The following is a 24,458-nucleotide window of genomic DNA, read 5'->3' on the forward strand; positions in this document are numbered from 1 at the left end:
TGGTTGATGGTCCCAAACAACTAGAGCAGTGATGGACACATACTGACTCAATATATATTGTTGAATGAATGATTCCCTCAATTTTTCTCATGCCTCACATCCCATGCATCAAGTCTGATTAATTAAACTTCCAAACCATATCCCACACATCTTCAGCTCATGCCCACCATTCTGCTCATCTTTCTCCTAGATGTCTGAAAGAGCCTTTCTTTTTGTCTTGCTGATTCCAGTTTTTCTCCTTGCCAATCTGTTCTGTTTATAGCATCAGATGATATCAGTCCTTGGCTTAAAATCCTTCAGGGACTTCCCCTTGGGCTTAAAAGGAAATAGAAACTCCATTATTTGGCCTACAAAGCTTTGAATGACCATTGTCCAACTCTTCCACCTCATTTTATAACCCTTTCAAATTTTCTCATTAAGTTTTGGTCATTGGTCTTCCATGAATTCCTGGAAATTTCCAATCTCTTTCCACCTCAGGGCCTTTGCACTTTCTGCTTCTTTTCCTAGAGTGTTCTTCCCATTGCTTTCTGTATGGAGGGTTGTTTCTCAGCCTTTAAGTTTCAGCTTAAATGTCACTCTCTCAGGAAACCTCATTGACCATCCCTCCTAAAATAGCCCGCCTTGGTATTTTTCTTATTACATTTATCCCATTATTAACATTAAAGAGAACCTATCATTATTTTGACCATTTGTTTGTTTAAATGTTTATCATCTCTCCTCATCTTTTCCCCTACTCCTCCCACAAATGTAAACTCCATAAAGTTAGAGCCTCTGTCTGTCCTGTTCACCATCATATGGCTCTGGGTCTTGTCTGTAGCATTTGCTCTACATTTATTGAATAATAAATGAATGACTCAGATGTGCTTCACCTATCAAGTTACATGTGCATTCCTGAGATATCTGGTCCTACCTTCACATTCATTTGAATGTTAAGTAATTCAGATACCAGCTGAAGTACCCATTCTTTCAGATTTACATATAGTTGAGAGGAACTCCCTCTCCTGCAAAAGTCCAAGGCCCTCGTCAAGATGTTTTCGAATTCCTGATGTCTTAGGTTCTTAAGAGCAGTTCTGCTTTTAATTTTCTGCTCCTGGAAATTCTCAATCTCATTCACATCTCTTCTTATGCAGCTGTTCTTAGCTCTCTGCTCCAAGTTGACCCATATGAGAAACTCAGCTTTCTCGTTCTCATTGGCCTCAAACACCACCAAACCAGACATATAAGGATACAGCAGACTTTGTTGAAGTGTTGGAGCACTGGTCAGGATGGAGAAGAGGCAGCCAGGGAAGCAATAAAGTGTTTATACTATGGCACTATAAAACAAACGGCTTTACATTTAGATATTAAACTTTGCTGTCCTTAAGTGTCCTTTAGTCCCCAGCAGTAGCACCACCACCCTGCCATTGTTGATTTTTCACTGGTGCCATTTCTCAGCCCCTCTTCTCCTTTGCCTTTGCTTTTCACCTCATTTCTTTTGGAAAGTAGCTTAATGCTCTCTTCCTGTTCTTTCAAACCAGAGGAGTGATGGGAGGGGGCAGGATGGGAGGAGAAAAGGGACACTTGTCTTCCAGATAAACAGAGGGCAATCTACTCCAGGAAAATAGTCCAGTCTCTTAGGAACAGTGGCTTCAGGTTATTGGGGTTTTAAAAAGCACTTTTTAAAAACTCCACTTTAGGGGCTTCCCTGGTGGCGCAGTGGTTGAGAGTCCGCCTGCCGATGCAGGGGACACGGGTTCGTGCCCCGGTCTGGGAAGATCCCACATGCCGCGGAGCGGCTGGGCCCGTGAGCCATGGCCGCTGAGCCTGCGCGTCCGGAGCCTCTGCTCCGCAACGGGAGAGGCCACAACAGTGAGAGGCCTGCGTACAGCTAAAAAACAAAACAAAACAAAACAAAAAAACTCCACTTTAGGGCTTCCCTTGGTGGCACAGTGGTTAAGAATCTCCCTGCCAATGCAGGGGACACGGGTTTGAGCCCTGGTCTGGGAAGATCCCACATGCTGCAGAGCAACTAAGCCCGTGAGACACAACTACTGAGCCCACGTGCCACAACTACTAAGCCCACGTGCCACAACTACTGAAGCCCATGCGCCTAGAGTCTGTGCTCCGCAACGAGAGAAGCCACTGCAATGAGAAGCCCGCGCACCACAATGAAGACCCAACGAAACCAAAAATAAATAAATAAGTAAATAATTTTTTAAAAAATTCTAAATAAATAAATAAATAAAAACTCCCCTTTACCTACACATTCTGTGTGCCAATTAAGAGAAGTATATTTATTGCCATATGTGCCTACATTAATAGTGATATAGGGGACTTCCCTGGTGGCACAGTGGTTAAGAATCTGCCTGCCAATGCAGAGGACACGGGTTCAAGCCCTGGTCCAGGAAGACCCCACATGCTGCAGAGCAACTAAGCCCGTGTGCCACAACTACTGAGCCTGCGCTCTAGAGCTTGCAAGCCACACTACTGAGCCCGCGTGCCACAACTACCGAAACCTGTGCGCCTAGAGCCTGTGCTCTGCAAGAAGAGAAGCCACTGTGATGAGAAGCCCACGCACCACAACGAAAAGTAGTCCCCGCTCGCCACAACTAGAGAAAGCTCGCGTGTAGCAACTAAGACCCAATGCAGCCAAAAATAAGTAAATAAATAAGTAAATTTATTTAAAAAATAGTTATATATATATATGTATATATAGAGAGAGATGGAGAGACAGACAGAGAGACAGAGCGAGAGAGAGACAGAGAGAGAGATTTGGGGCAACTGTTTTGTTGTTTTCCAAAGAGCTCCTGCAGATAGGCAAGAATTCAGTGAACTTGATTCTCTGTGAGTCAAGACTTTGGAGTCTGAGTAATGATTCCCCTTGACTGGGTCTGCATTCACCTCACCCAACCTGTTCATGCTGATACCTGTTACACCTGGGCTCAGGTTGGCCAAGTAACCAAGCTGGCAGAGTGATCTGGGGAAAGGGTTAAGACATTTACACAGGTTCCAGTTAAGATCAGAGCCAAGGAAGAGTAAGAATCCTCATTTGGATGTACAGTTGGGGACATCGAAGGGAATCGTCTGACTTGATTTCCAAAGAAACGCTCTGAGCACATAGGAAAACTCACACATCTCAGAAACAATAAAGAAAATAATTAAAGGACTATGCTCCTCTGGTGAAAGATTGAAACCATTTTCTCTAGATGAAAACAACTGAGAAGGTCATGTATAGATTACCCAAGAAGCATACTAGCTGACTCTCTAGAGCCCAGAGCCAAGAATACTCTCAGACTTCAGTCTGTGATTGAAGTAGCTTCCCTTCGTTCTAAGTGCAAGTTGATATATTCTAGACCATTCGGGGTCCCAAAACTTGGTCTCTGAATACGAAGAATTTATACTTTTAGAGAGAGTTCTGACCCACTGCTGGCTTGCTTAAATTATGGGGAATGGGGCCATAAACAGAATGATCTGCATTAGTTTTTGTGTGGGTTACTGAGTGACATACATGCCAAGTAATCTAGAGAGGATGGAGGTGGGACTGTCCCACCACCCCCGGTGGGGGGGAAAAGGAGAGGTCATTGCTGTTCTGTGCTCTCTCCTTCCCCACCGAGGGCAGAGGGGGCCAGTCCTCGCTCCCAGCTCACTGTCTCTCCCAAAGTGTCCCCTTTGTAAACTGTCTGAAAAATCAAGGGAAGCAGAGGTGGATTCTTTGCCTTTGAAGGGATCTGTGGCCTGTGCATTGGGACGAGCCACAGTACCTCTGACAAGAATTGCACTCTCGCTTTCTGAATTGTCCCTACGGCCCACTGTTCTCCTCCCCCTTCTCTGCCTCTTGCCTTCTCGAGCACTATGCCCCTAGCCCAGGTCAGTGGAGGCCACCTGGTCAGAGCTAATGAACTCCTCTTCCTGTTCCTCTCCTCGCCTTCAGACATAACTCACTCGGGAGATCCAGAGTGAGGATTGGAGGGCTTCTGGACTAATGTTTGTGGCCAACAGGTGACCCAAAGTCCTCATATCCTCTTCACTGAGTAGTTTTGTAGTCCAGGCATTGCTATGGCTCTCCCTTCCCTCAACTCCCTCCAAATTCAATCCACAGGCAAGACTTGTCTATAGATCTCTCAAAGCCTGCTCCTTCCCTCCACTCCCACTGCCACCAGCCTCACCCAGACCTAGACTCCTGCATCGGCCAGTTCCAGCCTCTTCCTTTCCCTTTTTGCTTCTCTTCCTGTTTTACACACACCAGCCTGAAGGATCTTTTTTTTTTTTCTTTTGGTACACGGGCCTCTCACTGTTGTGGCCTCTCCCGTTGCGGAGCACAGGCTCCGGACGCGCAGGTTCAGCGGCCATGGCTCACGGACCCAGCCGCTCCGCTGCATGTGGGATCTTCCTGAACCAGGGGCACGAACCTGCGTCCCCTGCGTCGGCAGGCGGACTCTCAACCAGTGCGCCACCAGGGAAGCCCTGAAGGATCTTTTAAAATGCTAATCAGATGATATTACTGCCCTTCTAGAGTCTCCAATGTGAAGGCAGCTTCAGAATTTCTATACAGGTTGTATAGAAATTGTGGAACAGCAATTAAAGAATGAGGGGAGGGGGCTTCCCTGGTGGGAGGGTGGGTGTGGAGGGGACGGGGCGGCAGGGAGGCCCCCAACCACTGTGAATAAAATCCACTGTATTCCATGGCTTTAAAGCGCCTGCATGGAGGAGCCCTTCTCTTTCCTTCTGCCCTGAGGTAGTCCCATTTTCCCTTTGTTTACCAGTCCTTCCCACAAACCAAGCTTGCTCTGACCCTGTTCTGTCCTTCCCACAGGTCCTCCCCTCCACCTCTGCTGCTGCAGGACTGGATGCTCCTTGGCCAGCATGTCACCTCTTCAGGGAGGTCTTCTCTGACCTCCCTGTCTAAATTGAGAACCAGGTCCCACTCTTCCTTCTTCCTCCCTCTCATTATTCTGTGTCACCACACTGTTTTTTTCATAATACTTTTCCCAATTTTGTCAGTCTTCCTGACTAGACTGTAAGTTCCAGCATTGCAAAAAGCATATTAATTTTGTTCATTGCTATTCCCCAGCTCCTAGCACAGTGCCTGTCATCATAGGCACTCAAAAAATATTTGTGAATGAATGAAATTTACACTGGCTGGCTGTATTATTTCTCCTCTGGTCAAAAGAATCATGTGTAGCTAAATTAAGAAAGTAACAAGGATTAATAGAAAATTTGGGCTCTGCACACAGAGCTTCAGAAATTCAGTTGCATAATCCTAAAAGCTGGAGTTGAAAATATAGATGTGTTATCAAAGGACAGACTGATGGTGCCTGAACCCAGAGAACAGGTATCAGGGATTTGGGAAGGGACATTGAGAGATATATCACCACCACATTTTAAGCATTGAATATGTCTAGAATCATATGGTCTAGTGCAGGGTTTCTCAGCCTCCATACTATTGAAATTTGGGGCTGAATAAGTCTTTGTTGTGAGGAGCTGTCATGTGCATTGTTGGACATTTAGTAGCATCTGTGTCTTCTACACACTAGATGTCAGTATCACCCCATCATCTGTGGTAAACAAGCAAAAATGTCTCCAGAAATTGCTAAATGTCCCTGGGGAACAAAATCATTCCAGTTGAGAACTACTGGTCTAGAGGAACACTTAACCATCTTCAGGTGAATTGCAGTGAAACCTTGGGTACCACAAAAGAAGGAGACTAGAAAACTAGATTGGTAGTACCTTGCTTTTTATTCCTGGCATGAGGACTAACACAAAGTATTCAAAGGCCGAAATGTGTAATCAATCTAGCTTTAGCTTCAGAAATAGACAAAAGATCTAGAGGATGAAGCTTGAAGCTCACTAGAGATTTCCAAAAGAAGAAGGAGGTGAACTAAATATGACTAGATAAAATAATTCATGCAACAGAGGAGGATTTAATTACGGGTGACTGCAGTCTGTGAATGTGAATCCAAAATGTGCCAAAGACACATCATGCAATGATGACTGAAATAATGCTCATCATAAATGACTGGCTTATAAACCAGGGCTTTCTGGATGGCACATGTGGAATGAGCTGCACATGGCAGTGGCCTTAGTCAATAGGCAAATCCAGGTAAGCAGTCCAGAAGCTTACAAACTGACGGTATCATTGGCCCATTGTACCGGGATGAGAGTGCTTTATAAATTGTCTTGACATCAGTCCAAGCACTTAGAAAACCAGAACTAAGGTTTCAGGTCTTAGGTCTGGAAGGATGTGGCATGTGCGGAGATAAATGGAGTAGAGAGAAATGACAGGAATGAGACAGAAGTGAAACACGCTCTACCCACTCGAAATAAACGACCAAACTGTACTGCAGAAATGCAAATTTTGACACAGAGAAGGCTGCAAAACAGTTAAGTAAATCAGTGTCGAAGGAACTTGGAATGGAAAAGTGATTACAGTACAGAGCCCTCCCAAGGAAAACAGGAAACACGCTGCACTGGGAGGAAAGCACAAAACCTTTCTCAAACAGACAATTCTACATGCAAATGGAAACTTGAAAGGAGATACGGAGCCACCAACTCTCACACAAACACTCAGTAACCACATAACAGCTGCCTGATGCAGAGCCGAGTCTGTGAATATGTCTTTGAAATTATCAGTGGCAACAGCTGAATAGGACAGAAGCTGTGAAGGCTTCTCTGTTAAGACAGGCTTTTAGAAAAGATGTGGGAGACCACAGACTTCATGATTTCAGCAGCAAGAGAAAAGTGTTTTGAAGCTCTAAGCCATAGCTTGAATGTAAGAACCGCTAAGAAAGTTATGTTTAATTACAAAGAAATCAGCAGAAATTTTCAGTGGGGAAACCGTCCTGCAAATCTGTGAGGTTAAACTGCAAAGGAAAATGTTAATGGCTGAAGCAGGCTATCCAAATAATTTCAACATCTTTCTGGAAAGCATTTGACACCGTTCTTTGTAAAAAAAAAAGAAAGAAAGAAAGAAAAGAAAACCCTAATCTGCAAAAATATATTCTGGCATTTACGAGGCAAGCTATTTTGACCACAAGGAGAAAAAGAAGCCCCCAAACCAATTTTGAGATAGGCTATTGGATTACAGTCAATATTCTGGCATGGCAGGAAGAACACTGAGGCACATCTGAAATACCGTGTACGGCTGTGATAAGGACATAAATATGGAGCAGGTGGAGCAGAGAGCAACCAAATGATAAACAGACTCAAAGGTGACATACTTTACATTAGCACGTATCTTGCAAAATCAGCAACTACGCAGCACTTGGTCAGCAAAGAAGGGAATTTATGAGAGAATTTCATTGAGATGTTAGGGAAAAATCTAAAGGGATTACCGATAATGCAGCAGGGCTGCTTAACTTTGAATGTAAGACCAGGGTCTGCAAATTCAGGTGAATAAGACAAAGAAATTAAAAATATTTTTCCTGTTTGTTTGTTGTGGGAGGGTTTGGGGGTTTTGAGGTGGGGAGAGGAGTCTTGAGGGGTGTTGAATGGGAAAGAGGAATTGTCAGAGCTGTGGGAAGGATAAAGAAGAAGAGCATGGGACTGCCCTGGCGCTCCAGTGTAAGACCCTGCACTTCCAGTGCAGGGGGCATGGGTTTGACCCCTGGTCGGAGAAGATCCTGCATGCCACGTGATGGGCCAAAATAATAATAAATAAATAAATAAAGAACAAAAGAAGAGAAGAAAGGAAGAAGAGCATGAATTTTACAGCATCTTGGACATGACAGTATAAACTAGAGAAACAGACATTTTTCTCCTTGGGTCCACCCTTGGTTTTATACATAAATACTTCCCTTCGTGGGTCCACCTCATAAGTGGATTTTGTAAAATCCTGCTCTACAATGTAGAAAGCAACTTGTTTCACTGTGATAGAGAATCTGGGTCACATAGATCAGAGCTCTTAATGTCCTCTCTGGCTTCTTTCTTCTGTCATTTCAAGGCCAAGTGCTTAGCCAAGATTCAGCCCCAATTCCATCTCCTCTGGAAAGTCTTTGCTGGCTTCTCCATTGAAAGTGATCTCTTCCTGTTCTGAACTCTTCCACCATGTACTACCTTTCACATTCATTTGAAACTGTTTAACTACCAGCAAGGGGAAGCCAACTCGATTATAAGAAATTTATAGGCAGGAACAATATCATATATGTTTTGTGTTTTCCTTAATACCTTTCATTGCACATTTTGGTAGAGGTGTTACTCCTTTGGTAAAAGAGTTAACTTAAAAATGAGTTATGTTTGTTTGATGAAGTACACACAGAATCTCATAATGAGCTCATTGAATCTTATTATCTTAGGAGAGCCATGCAGTGGGGTTCTGTTGTGGTAATAATAATAGCTACCGTTTATTGTCCCATTACTATATACTTAGCATAAGTTATGACAAGAGCAAAGAAAAAAAAAAGAATCGAAAGAAGAGTATGTCATTTTGAGCGGTGAAAAGAAGCAGGAACAGATTAAAACTGGGAGAGAACTGGGATCTAATTCTAATTAAGATTTTAAAATGGAAGAGATCGATTTTCTTAGAAAAGAGAAAAAGGACTTTTAAATGCTAATGTACGGCTATATTTACACTACATTATTTCATTATGTCTTCATTTGGTGATCGTACTCTACAATATATGAGTGTGTACCTATACATATGTAAATATATTTTTTAAAGTTCTAGAGGGACAGACACCTGCTAATAACTGTGATTTCCTCTAGGGAATGAAGTAACTAAGTGATTGAGTAAACCCAAATGAGACCTAATTTATGGGACCACATCCAGTACGGGGTGTGAAAAGAGAAAGAGAGAGAGGAGATGACTGAGGACTTTTGATTTACCTCTATTTGTGGATTATTTTTATTTTTATAAATGCGTATTCACGTGTGTATCATCCAGAGTCTATCAGAAGAAATAAGCCACCCCAATTATTTTAACAGTGAGAATTTAATATAAAGAATCTTAAACTACATATTACAGAACTGAAGAGGCAAAAAGGGGACCCTGAAATATCACAGGGGTAGTAGCTGCACAAAGCAGCCACCACCTCGGGCTGGGGAACAACGAGAGGAGGTTGGGATTTTACACTTTAGGAGTTTGGAGCTTGGCTGGTGCTACTGCCTCAGGCCCTCCCAGGACAGATTCAGACCTCTGACAAAGCGGTGTCTGCAGAGGTTGGGAAAACTGCAAACTGGAATCACCTGCCTCTGGGGAGGGCTTAGGGTGAAGGGCCATAGCTGGGCAACACCACAGGAACAGGAAGCAAGCAGGAAGCAGCTAGTTCTTCCTCTTCCTGCCACCTTTCTGTCTCCCTTTGGCGCCCCCGCATGGAGACAAGTGGCTGAGCATTTTTCTCAGTCGCAGGGCATGTGCATAGCTTATTAATTAACCTATTTACAGCTTATCGATTAAGCTGTGCTGCAAACTATGATCCTGGGGGATGAAGTAAACAATTCAGCTCTATCATAATCACAGGAGTCAGAAATGGCCTCAGAGAAGTTATAAATGGACCCTATGCTTATGTGGAACCAGTTTCCTTGGAGAGGAACATTACTTTGGTAGAGAGTACACACAGCTAGGAGCCAACAGTTTTTATTCTCTTTCTGGCTCTGCTACTGAGTGGGCAGTCTTATATAAGCCACATAATCCCTTGTAAAATAACAGTAATAAAAATTAATTCTTGTATGGTGCTTATCATGCATCAGGCACTAAGTGTTTTACATATATTAACTAATTTAATCCTTGCAACAGTTCTATGAGGAAAGGGACTTTAGTTACTTCACCTAAGGTCACAAAATAGTGAGGAAAAGACCAGAGCATGAACTCAGCAGTCTGATACACAAATTTTCTCTTCATTACCAAGCGTTGCTGCCTCGCGAACATCTATATGAGGCTTATTACATGCCAGGTACCTTTCTATACCCTTAAAACAGAGAAAACCCCTCTGAGGTAAGGACTGTCTCCCCCATTTTACAGATGAGGAAAATGAATCCAGGAGGCTCTCTGGCCTCCATTTCTCTGTCTGTCAAATGAGGAGGTTGGATCAGCTGACACTGAAGGATGTTTCTGCAAGATGCTAAGATTCTATTATAAAAGAACTCAAGGGTCCTGGCTAAAACTGGACTAGAAAGACTCGTCTTACACGTTTGCAGACCCTCTGATCTCACAAACTTGATAATAGCCCAGTCGTGTACAAAAGTACAAAAATTGCCAACTTGACACTGGTTATTATTCCTCATCATCTATTCTCTTGCTAGGAATTAGATGGGAAATAAAAGGAAGGGTGTCAACAGCTTTAAAAAAAAAAGTTCATTTAGGATAGTATGTTTCTCGCTTTTGGCAAGTAGCTCCGAGACCATATCCACATCTGACTATAATCCTTCATGTTAAATTGGGAAGGGGATAACACAAACTTTTTATCACCTTGCTCTCCCCCATTTTATTTATTTATTTATTTATTTTTCTCCCCCATTTTTATACTGTTTGACTTTTAGATTTTCAGTCTATCACAAGCCTTGAGATAGGTTAGTATTTTCACAGCAGAAAGGTTCAGAGACTAGGGAAGCTCAAGATCTTGCCTGAGGACACCCACCTGGTAAGAACTGAACTGGGATTTGAACTTGTGATGAGTTTTACCTAAAGTGACAGTATCAGGACTGCGAAGACTAAAATTGATCTTGTCTTAGAAATCCTTTTTTTTAAAATAAAAACTCTCCTGTCAGTGTATAGAACCTTGTAACTCTTGACAAGTCAGGGATAGGGACATTGATAAACCTGCAGCCCTTCAGTCAAGTGACCTGACACCAATGAGTCGCTGGCAGCAACACTGCAGCAAGCCACAGGCCAGCCAGGTCCCACGCTGACAAGGTCTGGGGGTCCCCAGGTCTCTAATGTCCCTAGGAACTTCACATCACACTATGGGGCCTGGTATGTGAAATATGGACCTCAGGAATTCAGTGATTTTTTTGTAGGACAGACACCCATCTTCTTAGAAATGTTCCTGTGAAAAAAATTGTGCAGGTAGGCAAAATCAAGCCCTCTCTGTTCACCAACAGATGACCTTAGCCAGCATGTTTACAGTGCCACTTTTATAAAAGTTCCTGATAGTCTTGTGGACCCTAATCTGCTGGGAAATGAGGGTTTCCCGCAATAACAAGAGGCCTGTCTCAGAGAGAGATTTGATTCCTCATTTGAACATCTGTAGAACGCCTTAAATTATTTAGACAGTAATGAAAATGAAGGGAGGAGAGCAAACCTCCCCAGGGAATGGTCCTGGAATGCAGGTTCCATGTGACTTACTCTAAGAAGAGTTCAGTGGAAAGAGGGTGGAGAGCTGCTTCAGTTTCACCCCCTCCCTCCCCAGAAAGGCCAGAAGTCCTTTGGGAATCCTATACTCCCCTATACAATACACCTCCCACAGACTGTGCCCCATGTCTGCCTCCAACTTGGAAATGAATTACTGTAATCAACTATCAAGGTCAACAGCTAATTGAATCCAACACTACTGAAGGGAAGTTGGAAGGCTTTGGGGGTTTGTTACATTGGGCTCAAATCCCAGGTCCTCCATCGACTGTGCAAACCTATGCAGGTACTTTGAGCCTGGGTTTCTTCATTTGACAAATGAGGTAATAATACCCTTCTCATTGGCTGGTGTATTTGTTTCCTATGGCTGTCGTAACAAAGTACCACAAACTAGGGGCTTAAAATAACAGAAACTTTTTCTCTCATAGTTCTGGAGGCTGGAAGACTGAAATCAAGGTATCAACAAGACTATGTTCTCTCTGAAGGCTCTAGAGAAGAATCCTTCCTTGCCTCATCCAGCTTCTGGTGGCCCTTGACGTTCCTTGGCTGATGGCAGCATAATTCCAACCCCTGCCATCTTTGCATGGCCTTCCCCTCTGTGTCTCTGTTCTCCCTTCTTATAAGGATATCACTCATTAGATTTAGGGCCAACCCGAATCCAGGACGAGCTCATCTCGATCCTTAACTAATTACATCTGCAAAGACCCTATTTCCAAATAAGATCAAATTCTGAGGTTCGAGGTGGACATGTGTTCTTGGGGTGGGGGGGCACTACCAACACAGGATAACTGGTTAGGGGGTTGAATGAGAAGGTTGTAGTTAAAGCACCTCATATAATACCTGCACATTATAGGTCTTTAATAAATACAGGGGTGGATATTATTTTCTGTTATTATTGCTGCAGCTGGGGTCACCTTTGCTTTTCTAAGGAATAAAGAAAAAGGTTTGATTTGGGAATGAAAGGACAGGGCTGGGGAGTAGCAGGGGAAGGGGCAGCGGAGAAAAAGTAGGAAGTTTGGAAAACGGGAGGAGAAAGTGCTGAAGGGACACACACTGCCTGAGCTTGCTTGGTTCCTGTGCCCTCAGAGGCCAAGGCCTGGGATGCACTCGGCATTAGGCAGGAAAACTGGACACCTCAGCCTGGCCCAGGCCAGCCACCTCCCATTGTGGCCTCCCTTCCCTGAGGGATAAGAAACTGAAGAATCTGGGGAAAGAAACTCTCAATGTGCCCACTTCTTCCTCTCCTTCTGGTACAGGTAGTTCAGAATTTTTCTTATGGGAGTGGGAGAAGAATTGACTCTGGAAGCAAGAGTCGCAGAGTGTAGAGGCCTCCTCCCTGAAAAGTAAGTGAATCTCAGCGCTGAGTGTGGAGAGAAACTCCTGTTATTTCAGAAGATTCCTGAGTCCTGGAAATGAACCAAGCATAACAAAAATATGAAGTCAAAGGCAGCTGGAAAAGCTAGGCCTCTTCCTCCCCAAGGCCAGAACGATGGGCATCCTGGATGCTCCAAAATTAAGTCAATTCTGAAGACACCAAAATTTCATCCTGATGTAAATTTTACACTGCCAAGCACTGTAGCTAATGGTTTGATAGAACTGTGGTACATGTTTAGGTCACTGGAAGAGATCGAACGGCAAGAAGTGAGTCATGACTAAAAATCATTAAGTATAAAGATTCTCTTGAAGTCTAACTTCTTTCCTCCAGAGACCAGGCCCAGTAGCCTGTCAGCCAGGTGTTTGTTTTTTTGTAAGTGTTCATGAACACTCAGTCTAAGTTCATGGGCTACTTCTCAGAATAATGTTTTAAACAAAACAAAACAAAATAAAATAAATAAAGTAGTACAAAGCAAACTAATAATATCAAAAGACAGTTATTAAAATACCAACAACAAAACAACAGATTTGTGATATGGTCCATATGTGTTTCTTTCTTAATGTACTAAATCACAAGATCTAGCAGCAGGTCCTACAGCTACTGTAATTTTGCAGTAAGGAGGGATATAAACGATATTTCAAGATCTCTGCAGAAACCGTGGTGAGCTCGACAAATATCCGTGATTTGCTGTCTACATTCATAATTGAAGAAAATGCTAAATTTCAGTTGGAGGGTAGTGGAAATAAACACAGTTCTTTTCTCACCCAAGTTCACAGAATTCTATTCTTAGGGCTCGGTGGGCCCCATATTTAGAACCCCTATTCTGAGCACACTTTTCAAAAGTACCCAATTTTTGGTGGGGCTCTGCCAGCAAGCCCAAGTAGCAATTCCGTTATGTTAGCAAAGGAGGCCCCCTGCTGGCCAAAATGCGCATGCCATCCATCCCAAAACATTTAATTGGCCGTGTTAGAAAACAATGGGTCAGGCAATTAATTCACTGACTCGCATCAAGAAATGAAGCGCGGAAGGCTGCTTGTCAGCCAGGCCCCGGGGTATCTAATCAGTACAGATTTAAAAGCCCCATTTGGCTTAATGGGCAAGTGCTGATGGCTTGTGCTGTTGTTCATTAGCAGAAGAGGTGATGCCAGCCTGGACTGCTGTTTCTAAGGGGGCCGCTTTCTACTCTCCCGGTCAACGACAAATGCGGCAGATTGCTTAAAGGTTACATTTCCCCAGGGGCTTGTCTGACCAGGGTCTTTAAACTCTGCTTTCAGTGCTTTTGGAGCTTGGAGCCAAGGGCAAAAGAAGAAGAGGAGATACGAATTCAGGACTTAGTATGTGCTAGAAACCAGGCTAAGTTATTTTCACTTAAGCTATTGCAGTTAACTCCTCAAGCAATCCTGCATGAAGTTACTATTATTATTATTTACAGAGGTAACTGAGACTTGGAGAGGAAGGTTGTCACTTGCTCATGGTCGCTGTGAATGAAGGGCTGTGTGGGCTAGGGGTATGCGTAGCACATCTGATGCCCAGTTTCTGCCGCCAGAGGCAATGAGATTCCCACACCAGTGCCGACTACTGTTAGCACAGAGTTCTGGGGCCTGTTGTCTGGTTTGAGCCCGAGGCTTCACTCTTACTGATGGCGTGAACTTAGACATGTTTATCAATCATTCTGTGCCTCAGTTTCCCTATCTGGAAAAGTACCGGTTGTAAGGGTTGTTGTAAAGATTAAACGTAAAACCCACAGAACGGTGCCCAGTATCTGTAGATATTCAAGGACTGATAGCTATTATTACTCTGAGAAGATACTGCCTCCTGAACATAAAAGCAGCAACACAGCAGCCAACAGCCTAAACCAGTGTTCCTCAACTACAGGCAGTTTTGTTCCCTGGGGGGCATTTGGCCATGTCTGGAGACAGTTTTGGTTGTCACAACTAGGGCCCATCTAATGGGTAGAAGCCAGCGATATCGCTAAACATCCTAGAGCGCACAGGACAGCCTCACCACAAAAAATTATATGGCCTCACATGTTAATAGTGCTGAGGCCGAGAAACTCTGCCCTAACCCTGAACACCAGTGAGGTGGAGAATATTTTGTCAGTTACGATGAGGGGCTAGGTTGAAACTGGAAGCCCCCATCCTAATGGAGGGAGGCTAGGTAATAACCAAGTAAATAAACAGGAAACTATTAGATGACAAGAAATTCTGTGATAAAAATAAAGCAGAGTGGCAGACAGAGAGTGATGGAGTTGGGCTCTTTCTAGTGGATGAGCAGAACGTACTCTTAGAGGAGGTGGCGTTTAAGCGGGACTTGAATGACGGGAAGTGACCAGACATTGAAGATCTGAGCAAAGAGCCTGGTTGGCAAAGGAACAATTCCTGCGAAGGTGTCAAAGCAGGGACAACCTTGATGTGACTGAGGACAGAAAGAATAGGAAGTTAGCAAGTAGTGGTAGGGAGGGAAATAGGGAGTCAAATAAAATTCCAATAAGGCGTCACAGACGGTTTCCTTTAGATAGTCCTACTTCTTGATGTACTTACTCCCTAGGAAAAAATCTTGCCTCAAAGTATTTGACAATAACTAAAATATGTGATTTGTTATGTGATATAAATTTTAAGTTGGTTTTAAAATTGTTGTTGTTGTTTCCTTTAGGAAGCAATAACAGGGAGTCTCTTCCCTGGCAATGAATTAGTTAACAAGGTCAATTATTGGATTTGGTTACTTTCGGTTTGAGATAAACCATATTGTGTCTTCCTGTTCTCTGTAGCATGGGGCTTGTTCAAATGCAGTACCATAAGAGGAAGTTTAAAAGGAGGGAGACCAGAACACAGTTCCATTTTGCTCCGTTTGAGCCTTTCAGCTGCCCTGAGTAGAATGCAATATTTTGAGAATCAATAAAGCCGGGATAGGAGGCGGGGAGGAGGGCAGGCAGAGTGCCAGCCTTGCCCATAGCTACTCTGCACTCACAACATCAGAGGCTGAGGAAAGGTCCATAAAAGGAATCGATTATCTAATTCTTCCTCTGTTTCTGGTGAATTTCTCACATATTGCTGAGCCAGAGTTGTAATTTATTAAGCAAGTAAATGAAGTAAATTTTGATAGAATGTCTAATAGACTGGTTTATAAAATGGAGTGGGAGGGGCAGGCAGAAGGAGGTTTCTATTTTTGAAGATGGGATAAACTATATTCAGGGTCCTCCAGGCAGAAATGTGTGTGTGGTGTAAATAACAGGGACTGAGCCCCCAGAGGTCTGGACAGATTGTTTGGAGCATCCTTAAACAGCTCTAGAATCGAAAGTCTTCTCCGGTGCTCTGTTACATTTAGTTTAAAAAATTTGCTGGGCATTGTTTAGGACTATTACCAGACCCCAGTTAGAAAGCACACGGGCTCCTAAAGCTAGCTCTCAGTTAGTGAAGCTGGCAAAGCAAGTCAGCCAGCTACCAGAGTCAGCACTGGTTCATGACTCAAGTAACCCAATTAGGGCAAATTGCTGTCTCCTCCTCTTCCTTAATCTTAGGACCCCTAGTTTTATTCAGGACAATAAATTGTACTCAGCTAAAAGACTATGTTTGTATTTCCCACCACAACCAAAGTTGTATGTGGCCATATGACTAACTCCTAGCCAATGAAATTAAGTGGAAGTGTTTTGTGTAAACTCTTGGAAAGCATCTTAAAAGACAGCTGATGTATACACTTAGCTCATTCTTTCCTTTCTCCCCTTCTGTTGCCTGGAATATGGATATGATGGTTGGAGCTCTACCAGCCATTTTGTGCTATGAGGACAGGGTCATACTCTAAGGAACGTAGTGGTGACTAGAAAGAGCCTGGATCCCAAAGACCTTTGTGGAGTTGGCATACCAGCCCAAAGAATCCTATCTCTGGACTTCTGTTGTATGTAAGAGAAATCAACTGCTTCTATGTTACTTAAATCATGATTTTAAAGTTTTTGTTTAATGCAGTCAGAACTAACCCTAAATGGTACACCAATATTTGTATAATGTACCCATATTGTGAGATTGAATGACCAAGATTAAGTACTCTCATAAAGCCTTATTTTATCTAAGTTTCTTAAAATTATCATTTTGAAACAATAAACAATTTATAGTAAGATTGACACTATATAAAGTCTTAGCTGACCAATTTTGATTTAATCTAAGGGGTATTTTAATGCACCTTGGCAGATCTCATCAAATGAAGAGAATGGAATTCAGGTGTTCTATGGCCTTTTTCATTTAAAACTGGTTTAAGACATCTGCAATCATTGGTGTATACAGGACTAGAGAGAGACTAGAGAGATCTTCAGGCTCCTATAGCAGCGTATCAATAATTCTCAGTTTATGTCACCAAAAGATCCCAGAAGTCCCTCTATTTCTTGAGCCTCCTGATCTCCCAGATGCAATCGTGTGCACTCACTGGCTCTACAGTAGCCATCCCTGGGGTTAAAACAAGAGAGAGTTCTCCGCAGCTTGTGGTAATCATTACTGCTGCTCACCAAATGCTTCTCAGACTCTGCCTTCCAGCCACATGATAGAATTGTACTTCCTGGATCTCTGTGGTTGAGTAGGGCCATGTTCTGGCCAGTGAATTGTATTACCTCCAAGTCTGGCATGTATTGCTCACGTGAGACCCTTCAGAGTTGTATTTTTCATTTGCCATAGTATCAGGCAGTGGCTGCCCATAACCTGTGTCCAGGAGGGAAGGTGATGCCACCACTGAGCGGTGTCTCCAAGTGTCTCTTATTGGACATGTAGTTTTGAACAAGAAATATACCGTTTTTTGCTTCAATCCATTGAGATTTGGAGATTGTTACTGCAGCATAATCTATATTATCCTGACTGATGCATTACACCATCCAGAAAAAGGCTTCCGAGGATGGCAGTAATCACAGAGGAACTGAATGTTATAATCTATGGTTCCAGCAATCAGAGAAGACACGAGGGTAAAAGTTCCCTCTGATTTGACTCATACATTTAACCCTTTTAAATTCTGTTAAAAAACTTTTTTGTTGAGAAGCTGCCTATAACATATCTATGTACAAAAATCTGTCAGTAAGCAAAGCAATCCTCCTGTTTCTCAGTGACTTCAGACCCTAACAAACTTACTGCCGATCCCGCATTTACATTCCATACACAACTGGCTCCACCGTGTGGTGTTCAGAATAAATAACATTTATTATAGGACTATAAAAGCAAGGTCACGTAGCTAGTAATACCATATACGCCTTGAGGGGGGACTGTACATGATAAAATAAATTACATCCAGCTTGCTAGGGCATTAAATCAAAAGCAAGAGGGAAAATATTTCTGTCACGTGAGCCAGGAAATGCAACAGGAGTGAGGGTCGCTCATTTATTTGTTGATTCAACTAATATTTACTGAGCTCTACTATGCACCATATATTATTCTGGGCCCTGGGGATATAGCAGTGGAGAAGACTGACAAAGTTCCTGCCTTAGTTGGAAAGACAGACAATGGAACAAATCAACAAAGTAATATTTACTACAATGTTGGATGTGACAAGTGCTATAAACCAAATTAAATCCAGGTTAGGGCATAGAGAGAGATGGGGAGGGGTTCTTTTAAATAAGGTTGACAGAAATAAAGGCAAACAATCCATATTTAGCTCTCCCAAAGTTCATTTAGATAAATGACCCAAAATATCAAATACATATAAATATGAACATTCTCTTGCAGACATAAAAGGTTAAAATGCTTCAAGATGCCCAAATCTTGGTTTCTAAACATGATCCTGCCTCAGGCTCTTCAGGCTGGTATAACAGAAACACCATAGCCTGGGTGGCTGATACAACGAACATTTATTTCTCACAGCTCTGGAGACTGCAAAGTCTAAGATCAAGGTGCCAGCGGATTCAGTGGCTGCCGAGGGCCGCTTTCTGGTTCCTAGGGGGCCACCTTCTCACTATATCCTCACATGCAGAAGGAGGAAGCTCTCTGGGCTCTCTTTCATGAGGTCACTAATCCCACTCATGAGAGCTCCACCTTCATGACTTAATTCCTTCCAAAGGCCTCACCTAATAACATCCAACTGAGGATTTCAATATATGAGTTTGGGAGGGACACAAATATTCAGTCTATAGAAATTTCCCTGAAAAGAAATGATGACTCCTTGGAGAAAGCACTGATTTTTCAAATCTGAGGCAGGAAGTGGACAAGAAGATCCTGGGACTTGTTGTTGTGCCAGAAAACACAGAAGCATTCAGACAGGGTCGTGACAGTCTTTAACTTGAAATAGCAGATTATAGGGGATCCCACTGGCAAACTGGGGGCGATTTAAGCACCAAGAAGAATAACTACTGTAATTGATATTACATTGAATGATTAAAATTCATGAGTTTGTGGTGAGTTTTGTAAAGGGAAGGGGCTCTGTTTTATAGAATGCCAGCAAAAGGTATTATAGAATTAGAGAATCATTTTGCTAATTATAATGGAATACTGATTCATGTAAGGATTATCTTGTATATTAATTTCCTGTTGCTGACGTAACAAATTACTACAAACTCAGTGGCTTAAAACAATACAGATTTATCATTTTATAGTTCTGGAAGTCAGAAGTCTAAAATGAGTCAGCATAGCTGTGTCCCTTTTGCAGACTCTAGGGGAAAATCTGTTTCCGCCTTTTCTAGTTTCTAGATGCCGTCTACACTCCTTGACTCTCATATCACTGCAACCTCTGCTCCATTATAACATCTCCTTCTCTCTGACTCTGACCCTTCTGCTTCCTTTTTATAAGGATCACTGGGATAACACTGGGTTCACCCAGATAATCCAGGATACTCTCCCCATCATGAGATCCTTAATCATATCGACAAAGTGCCATTTCGCCATGTAAGATAAAACATTCAGAGTCCAGAGCTAAGGTTGTAGACATCTCTGGGAGCCGTCATTCAGCCTACCACAAATTGTATGTGTGTGTGTGTATATATGTACATATATGTATATACATGTATATGTATATATAATGTGTGTTATATATTATGAAGTACACAAATCACTTACAAGATATTCTTGAATCTAATTAAGGCTTTAGCCCTAACTTCCAGGTTATAGAAATGACATCATAATAAAATAATCAAACACATTCAGGATATGGGACATGCTGTATGTCTACTATCTCCTCAAAATTGAAATGTCATACAAAGGATGGAGGATATCCTAAAAATTTTAAAAAGACTTAAGAGATAATAACAAAATACAATGTGTGAACCTTGCTTGAATCTCAGTTCAAAAAGATATTTTTAAGACAATTGGTAGAATTTTAAATTTGTTTTTAAATATTAGATGATATGGAATTATTGCTAATGTTCTTATGTTTACATAAGATAATGTCTTTATTTTGGGGGAATGCATGTTGAAATATTTAGGAGTAAAGTATACGACGCCTGAAACTTACTTTCAAATGGTTTAGATAAAAACCGTGTGTGTGTGTGTGTAAAGAGAGAAAAGGAAAAAGAGATAGCAAAATGTTAATGTTTGATGAATCTAAGGGAAGAGTATATAGTTGTTTATCATAAACTCCTAGAGAAAGCATAGGAGGTAATCTCCTTGACACTGGTCTTGGCAAAGATTTTTTTGGATTTGACACAAAAGCAAAGGCAACAAAAGCAAAAATTAAGTAAGTGGGACTACACAAACTAAAAAGCTCCTGCACAGTAAAGGAAACCATCAACAAAATGAAAATACAACCTGTGGAATGGGAGAAAATATTTGCAAACCACATATCTGATAGGAGTTAATATTCAAAACATACAAGGAGCTCATACAACTCAACAGCAAAACCAAACCAAAACAAACAAACCCAAATAACCCAATTAAAAAATGGGCAAAGGATCTGAATAGACATTTTTCCAGAAAAGATACACAAATGGCCGACAGGTACTAGAAAAAGTGTTCAGCATCACTAATCATCAGGTAAACGCAAGTAAAAATAAAAACCTAATACCTGTAAGGATGTTTATTATCGAAAACTCAAAAGATTAACAAACACTGGTTCGGATGTGGAGAAAAGAGAACACTTGTGCACTGTTGGTGGGACTATAAATTGGTACAGCCACCATGGAATACAGTATAGAGGTTCCCCAAGAAATTAAAAATAGAACTAACATATGATGGAACAATCCACTCTGCATATATATATCCAAAGAAAATGAAAATGAAATCATTATCTCGAAATGATATCTGAACTCCCATGTTCATTGCAGCATTATTCACAATAGTCAAGGTATGGAAACAAACTCAATATTGACAGATGAATGAATAAAGATATGGAATATTTGTGTGTGTTTGTGCATGTGTGTGTGTGTGTGTGGTAAATTATATAATGGAATATTATTCAGCCTTAAAAAAGAAGGAAATCCTGTCATGTGCTACAACCTGAATGAACCTGGGGGACGTTATGCTATGTGAAATAAGCCAAAAAAGACAAATATTGCATGGTATCACTGATATGTGGAACCTTACCCCCTCGCTGCAAAAATAAAAAAGACAAAAAAAAAAAAACATTGAACTCACTGGGAGCAATTGGATTGTAAGATCTGTAAGGATAAAAGCTAGTGAGGTCAAGACAAATACCTTAGGACCCCTACCATACAACCTTAAATGGTCAAAATCTTTGGTGAAACGACTCATCACAGTAGGGATAAAACAGCTATATTCAATAACACGGATAGGAAAATTTTCCTGGGGTAGAAGATATGCCAATTTACTTCATCTGTATCTAACATAATTTGGGGGGAAAATTTAAAGATCGGTTAGAGACCAAAAGTGACCCAGTGCATCCAGCCTTTCAACCATCTCTAAGAAGGAGCCAGACGCACCAGTAAAGCCATGTTGGATCAGCTTGGCCTTCACATAAATATCCCCAAGTGACCTCAGTCAACACCACATAGAGCAGACAAACTTTCAAGTCAAACCCTGCCCAAATTTATGAGTAAAATAAGTGATTGTTATTTTTAAGCTACTAAGTTTTGGGTTTGTTAAATGGTAATAAATAACTTTCAACATTACCGCAGTCAGCTTTGATAGTGTCCTTGCTTCCCAGCCCAAGAATATGTCTCAGGCTACTCTTGCTTGTTTTCTGCATAGACCTGGAATTGCTCCCAATGCCCGTCTCCTTTCATTGAGAAACCATATACAAAGAGCATTATTTGGGTATCAGGTACTTTTTTTAAGAAACAAAACATTACAGTCACATTCCACTCCCGTCCTCCCGAGGTAGTTGTCACTATAATGAGTTTAGTGCCATATTAATCTCTTGCATTTTAAAAAAGTTTTACAATTTATGTATATTTTCACAAACAATAAATCACAGTGTATTTCATTGATTCTAAACCACACATTCACCATCCATTTTAAAATCACTGGAGATGCATCTTACAACAGATGGGAAGTGATAGTTTAACTGGTTGCATTTTTTTTCATTTTAGCAATATGTGCCTTACTGATCTATTATCTGTTTCATCTAAGATTAGATGAAACATAGATTAGCTCTTTTATACTTTATAAAAAATTTAATCATTTGAGCTTATTTTCCTACAAATTACTTTTCTTGCTAAATATTTTAGCAAACTTTGTTTAGGTATAATTTGCATTAAAAATATATAATAATGTAGGGGCAGGACAGGAATAAAGATGCAGACGTAGAGAATGGACTTGAGGACACGAGGAGGGGGAAGGGTAAACTGGGACGAAGTGAGAGAGTGGAATGGACATATATACACTATCAAATGTAAAATAGCTAGCTAGTGGGAAGCAGCCGCACAGCACAGGGAGATCAGCTCTGTGCTTTGTGACCACCTAGAGGGATGGGATAGGGAGGGTAGGAGGGAGGGAGACACAAGAGGGAGGAGATACGGGGATATGTGTATATGTATAGCTGATTCACTTTGTTTAAAAAAACAGTATATATATATATGATAATTTACATATAACAAAATGTACCCATTTTAAGTCCACAGTTTGATGAGTCATGATAGCTGTACAAAGCTGTTTAACTTTTCATTATTAAGCTATGAGCATTATTTATATATTCTGGATACAGGTCCTTTGTCAGATATATGGATTACAAATAGTTTCTCCCAATCTTTGACTTGGCTTTTCATTTTCTCGCTGCTGTCTTTCAAAGAGCAGAAGTATTAATTTTAATAAATTCCAATTTAGAAATTTTTCTTTCACGATTCACACTTTTTGTCTCCTAAGAAATCTTTCTCTATTCCAAGACAGCAATTTCTGTTTCCTTCTAGAATTTCTAGAGTGTTAGATTTTGTTAAGTCTATGATCCATTTTGCAATCTAAATTTTGCACTAAAATTGTGTATGGTGTGAGGCGAGAGATGAGGTTATTTCCTATTTGAATATATAGTTACCCATTTGTTAAAAAGACTTCTTTTTTCTCATTGAATAACTATGGCACCTTTGTCAAAGATCAGTTGTCCAATATGCATGGGTCCTTTTACTCTGTTCTGTCCACTCGCCCCTAACATTTCTTATAAAACAGGTCTTCTGTCAACAAATTCTCTCATCTTTTCCTTGTCTGAAAAAGTCTTTTCTCACCTTTTCTGAAGGATATTTTTGCTGAATATAGAATTCTAGGTCAACGGGTTTATTTCCTACGGTACTTTAAAGATGTCATGCCAAGGCCTCTAACCTGCATAGTTTGAGAAAAGAAATATAGTCATTCTCTGTATGGAATGTGTCTTTTTTTTTCCTCTAGCTGCTTTTCTAATTTTCTCTAGTTTTCAACAATTTGATTATGATGTACCTTAGTGAGGTTTTCTTTTTTTTTTTTTTGCAGTACTTGGGCCTCTCACTGTCGTGGCCTCTCCCGTTGCGGAGCACAGGCTCTGGATGCGCTGGCTCAGCGGCCATGGCTCACGGGCCCAGCCACTCCGCAGCACGTGGGATCTTCCCGGACTGGGGCACGAACCCGTATCCCCTGCATCGGTAGGCGGACTCTCAACCACTGCGCCACCAGGGAAGCTTGTGAGGTTCTTTATGTGCTTCCCTGCTTGTTGAATTTCTTGGATCTGTGGGTTTATAGTTTTCATCAATTAGGAAAACTTTCAGACATTATTTCTTACATTGTTTTTGTCTCCCCTATCCCAACTTCTAGGAGTCCAAATACAAGTATGTTAGAAGACTTCATATTACTTCATAGGGGAGGAAGTTACTGTTCTATTTCTTTTTTCTCTTTGTGCTTTAGTAAGCCTCACTGATTTTTAGTACTGTAGTGATCCATCTGCTATAATTCCATCTGTTCTTTCTCATCCAGCTAGTGACCAAAGAGGTAATCAAATAGCAGCAGTGATTTTGAAAAAGAAATCTTACACATACTTGAATTATTGGTATGTGTATTAACCACAAATAAAATATTTAAAGACTATTAATTTTAAAATGTGTAATTTTTTCAATATCTTCTTTACTGTCTATAAAATGAGTTTGTGTATATATACATATACATGTAACATTAGAAATGATACTGAATATGATGCCAATGATGGGCTGCTGTAATTTTTTTACTTTGACTTCCTTCTACAGAAAGTGATGACAATCTGTGGAAAATGCTTTATTGTATCATGCCAATTTACTACAAGGAGTATTTCAAAATAATACAAAAGTAATCCACAGACTTGATTAAGTGAAGATCAACTGATCTGAAAAATTTTTCTTCCTTAGTTCTTCTCAGTAATTGCTAAAAGTCCAATAAGCTGATTTTTCCAAGATTGATTATTCTAATAACTTTGGGTGTTCAATCCGTGAAATGGTCCAGTCAGGCTTTACTCCTTGTGTAAACTCCCTCTGAAATCTAG

At 41.3% G+C, this 24,458-nt stretch overlaps 1 protein-coding gene across 8 annotated transcripts in view; it reads right to left on the reverse strand.

The window, feature by feature from the left end:
• The window catches only part of MAIP1 (matrix AAA peptidase interacting protein 1), a 218,935-nt gene that overhangs the window by 186,383 nt on the left and 8,094 nt on the right, over positions 1–24,458 (reverse strand). For 3 of the 8 annotated variants that reach the window (XR_004527395.2, XM_033859912.2, XM_004325664.4), the window contains one exon: positions 24,200–24,454. Coding sequence is in view for 3 of the 8 variants with exons in the window: in XM_004325664.4 (XP_004325712.2) it covers positions 24,376–24,454 (79 nt within the window). In the remaining 5 variants the exon portion in view is untranslated. Of the gene's footprint in view, positions 1–20,591; positions 23,676–24,199; positions 24,455–24,458 lie in introns of those variants that run through there. The other 5 variants (XR_012333016.1, XR_012333018.1, XR_012333017.1 and 2 more) reach the window with 4 other exon arrangements.

The sequence above is a fragment of the Tursiops truncatus genome, chromosome 7 (genome assembly GCF_011762595.2).
Source record: "Tursiops truncatus isolate mTurTru1 chromosome 7, mTurTru1.mat.Y, whole genome shotgun sequence".
In the NCBI taxonomy this organism is placed as follows: Eukaryota; Metazoa; Chordata; class Mammalia; order Artiodactyla; family Delphinidae; genus Tursiops; species Tursiops truncatus.